The sequence below is a fragment of the Camellia sinensis genome, chromosome 15 (assembly GCF_055761805.1).
Source record: "Camellia sinensis isolate YWXY chromosome 15, ASM5576180v1, whole genome shotgun sequence".
Taxonomy (NCBI): Eukaryota; Viridiplantae; Streptophyta; class Magnoliopsida; order Ericales; family Theaceae; genus Camellia; species Camellia sinensis.
In genome coordinates, this window is record NC_138975.1 from 22,880,382 (window position 1) to 22,883,546 (window position 3,165).

Consider the following 3,165-nt stretch of genomic DNA (forward strand, 5'->3'; position numbering starts at 1 on the left):
GAACAAAGGGCATGAACCCAACCTTTCCCTCAGTCCGCTCAAAGCCTTTTGTTGAGCACTTTTCCCTGGGTTAGGGTGGGCTCACCCCCATAATGATTCTAATATGATTCAGCTTTCGAAAGTTGTCTCCAACCATTTCAAAACTCTCTTGGGATTGCCATCTTCCCTTTGATTAATACATGTGTTTTGTATTATGTCTGCATACTTCTACACTTTGGTTGAGTTGAACTGCGTGATTGGTTGCTCTTGCTCTTGACTTTGTTCTGCACTTAATAGAGTTTTGTTGAGTTGCCCCCCCTTTGTGTTACATTTCAATGAGTTGTGGCAAGTTGCCCTGCACTCATGTCATAAGGTATATGATGCATTACTCTATGTCCTGCTCAGTTCCCTTTGCATACCATTCATCCTACATCGCACTGTTTTGTGCACCTTGGATCGCACTATCTTGTGCATTTCACCTTGTACCGTACTGTCTTGTGCAAACTTGCATTGCACTATTTTGTACATTTAACCTGCATCACACATTCCACAACATTGTCTTGTGCACCCACTTCACACTATTTTGTGCACCCTATATCGCACTGTTTTGTGCACGTGCATCACACTGTCTTGTGCACCCATTTAGCACTGTTTTGTGCATTCACCCTATATCGCACTGTTTTGTGCATTCATCTTTGTATCGCACTATTTTGTGCACCTTGCATCGCACTATCTTGTGCACTCATATAGCATTGTTTTGTGCATTCATTTGCCCTCATTCGCACTGTTTTGTGCATCTTATATCGCACCATTTTGTGCATCCACATTGTATCGCACTATTTTGTGCACCCTATATCGCACTATTTTGTGCACCTTGTATCGCACTGTCTTGTGCATTTACCCCCATTCGCACTGTTTTGTGCACCTTGAGTTCGCACTGTCTTCTGCATTCACCGTCACCCGCACTGTCTTGTGCACTCATGGGGTCTAGAAGACCTTAAATCCTCTAAAGACACAATTCCTTTGGTGTTTGTTGTGCCTGAAAGGCTTCAGGCGGTCTGGTATAGCCACTTGACTATGTTTGCGGTGAGTTCCTAGGAGACCAACTGAAACGGTGGAAACTAGAGTTCGAATGGCGATGCCTAGAACGCAAAGATTCAAATTTTTCGAGACTAAAATCTGGTTTAAATACCCAAGGGTGTATCCTCAGCTTGAAATCTGTATGGCAGCCCCATAGGATGAGGTAGCTTGTATGCGCCTCAATTCTGGATACTGAACCAACCTAGTTCGTCACCCTGTTGGAGAATAGGGAAAGTTGAGAACATGGCCAAGAAGAAAAGTAGTACTCGTAGTTTGGAAGCACTAGTTGAAGGAAGAAGTCTTCAAACCAAGAAGAAGTACTTCTTCATTTTCATTGATGATTACAGAAGACTTGGGTGTATTTCCTCAAAAGAAAGTCAGAAGTGTTTGAAAAGTTCAAAGAGTTCAAAACTCTTGTGGAGAAGCAAAATGGTTATTATATCCAGACATTACGATCAGATCAAGGTGAAGAATATAAGACGGATGAGTATGAAGAATTCCTTATGCAACAAGGAATCAAGCGACAATTTACACCAGCTTATACTCCCCAATTGAATGGAGTAGCTGAATGAAAGAATCACACGATCCTGAACATGGTCAGAAGCATGTTACGAGACAAGAATATGCCCAAGAGTTTTTGGGCTGAAACAGTTTCGTATGTAGTCTATTTGTTAAATAGGTGTACCATCAACTCCTTGACAATGAAGACACCATATGAAGCATGGAGCACTCCCAAGCCAAGTGTGAGTCATCTCAGAATCTTTGGTAGCATTGCCTACACCAAGATTCCAGAAGCAAGAAAAACAGAGCTTGAAGATAAAGGAGAGAAGCGTATCCTTATTGGATATGGTGACAGTTCAATGAGGTACAAACTATTCAACCCCATCATAAAGAAAATGTTTTTCAGTCGAGATGTCATCTTTGAAGAAAATGAGTCCTGGAAATGGGACGAGTCTGAATCCTCCACAAGTGTGGAGGTTACAATTGAAGACGGAGAATCAGATCAGCCAAGAAAAACGGCCAGGGAGCCACCATCACCTAGAGAGCAAGAGATATCTCCTCGTGTTTTTCCTTCACCACCGAGAAATGAAACTCTAATAGAAGGAGAAATTTTAGTCATGAGGCCCAGAAGGATTCATAATCTACAAGATTTGTATGAAAATACAGAAATAATGGATAAAGATTTCAATCTATTATGTCTACTAATGAGTAGTGATCTAGTTAGCTTTGAGGAAGCTAACAATGAAGATAAATGGAAGATTACGATGGATGAAGAAATCAAGTCCATTGAGAAGAGCAAGACTTGGGAGTTAACTACTCTCCCGAAGGGCCTGATGGGTCGTTTCATACACCAAAAATAAACACTAAACCATACCAAATTCCTTAGAATAGTGATAAGTCCAAGTATCGATCCACAAGGACAAATAGGAAATTAAACTAATTTAATTGTTAAATTCCTTCAATTTTTATTAAAAAGATGATGATTCATAACCTAGTGATACTTAAATTAAACAAAGCGAATAAACTAGCAATTATACACAAAGATGAAATTACTAATTTTTTAGAAAAACCTAGGGTAATGAATTCAACACTAGTTACATAAATAAGGCTTCAATTTAAGACTCAATTATGTTATGGTTCGTATAGCGATTCCAGTTTTGACCCGACTCTTGTTGTATTTCGGACTCGGGCTTATAGTTTCTGAATGTTGTTCATTGTCGTTTTTCCATTTAATCCCCCTTAAATTTAGTTACTGGATTTTAGCTGTGTGTTTGGAACAGGTTGGTTGCTTGTTTTTCCAAACTTTTGTTGCCCAGATTTTTGCTCCTCCATTTGAGTGGCCAATCTTGCGTTCGAGCGGGCTTTACAATTTTTGCTCCTCCGTTCGAGCGGCCATTCTCATGCTCTGGCGGGCTTCGCAAACTCTCAGTATTTTTGTAGACTTGTAAATACTGGAAGAGTGTATTCTACGCTTGAGCGGGTGGACGCTCGAGCGTCCAATCTTGAGCTCGAGCGATATCCTTCGTCTGCAAAACTTCTAAAAGTGTGCATTTTGCACTTGAGCGTCACTTCTTTCGCTCGAGTAGAACAATGTGTTTGACGTTC

General features: G+C 40.6%; 1 protein-coding gene across 1 annotated transcript; it reads left to right on the forward strand.

Moving 5' to 3' along the window:
• The first annotated feature begins 1,652 nt into the window (after positions 1-1,652).
• Positions 1,653-2,420, forward strand: LOC145812854 (uncharacterized). The gene has a single exon (XM_082908082.1). The coding sequence runs from the start codon at positions 1,653-1,655 to the stop codon at positions 2,418-2,420; it is 768 nt and encodes a 255-aa protein (XP_082764208.1).
• Positions 2,421-3,165: the final 745 nt, after the last annotated feature.

Bases quoted from the DNA above. Each gene is read 5' to 3' on its own strand.
- LOC145812854 (XM_082908082.1), top strand. From the start codon at position 1,653: ATGGTCAGAAGCATGTTACGAGACAAGAATATGCCCAAGAGTTTTTGG.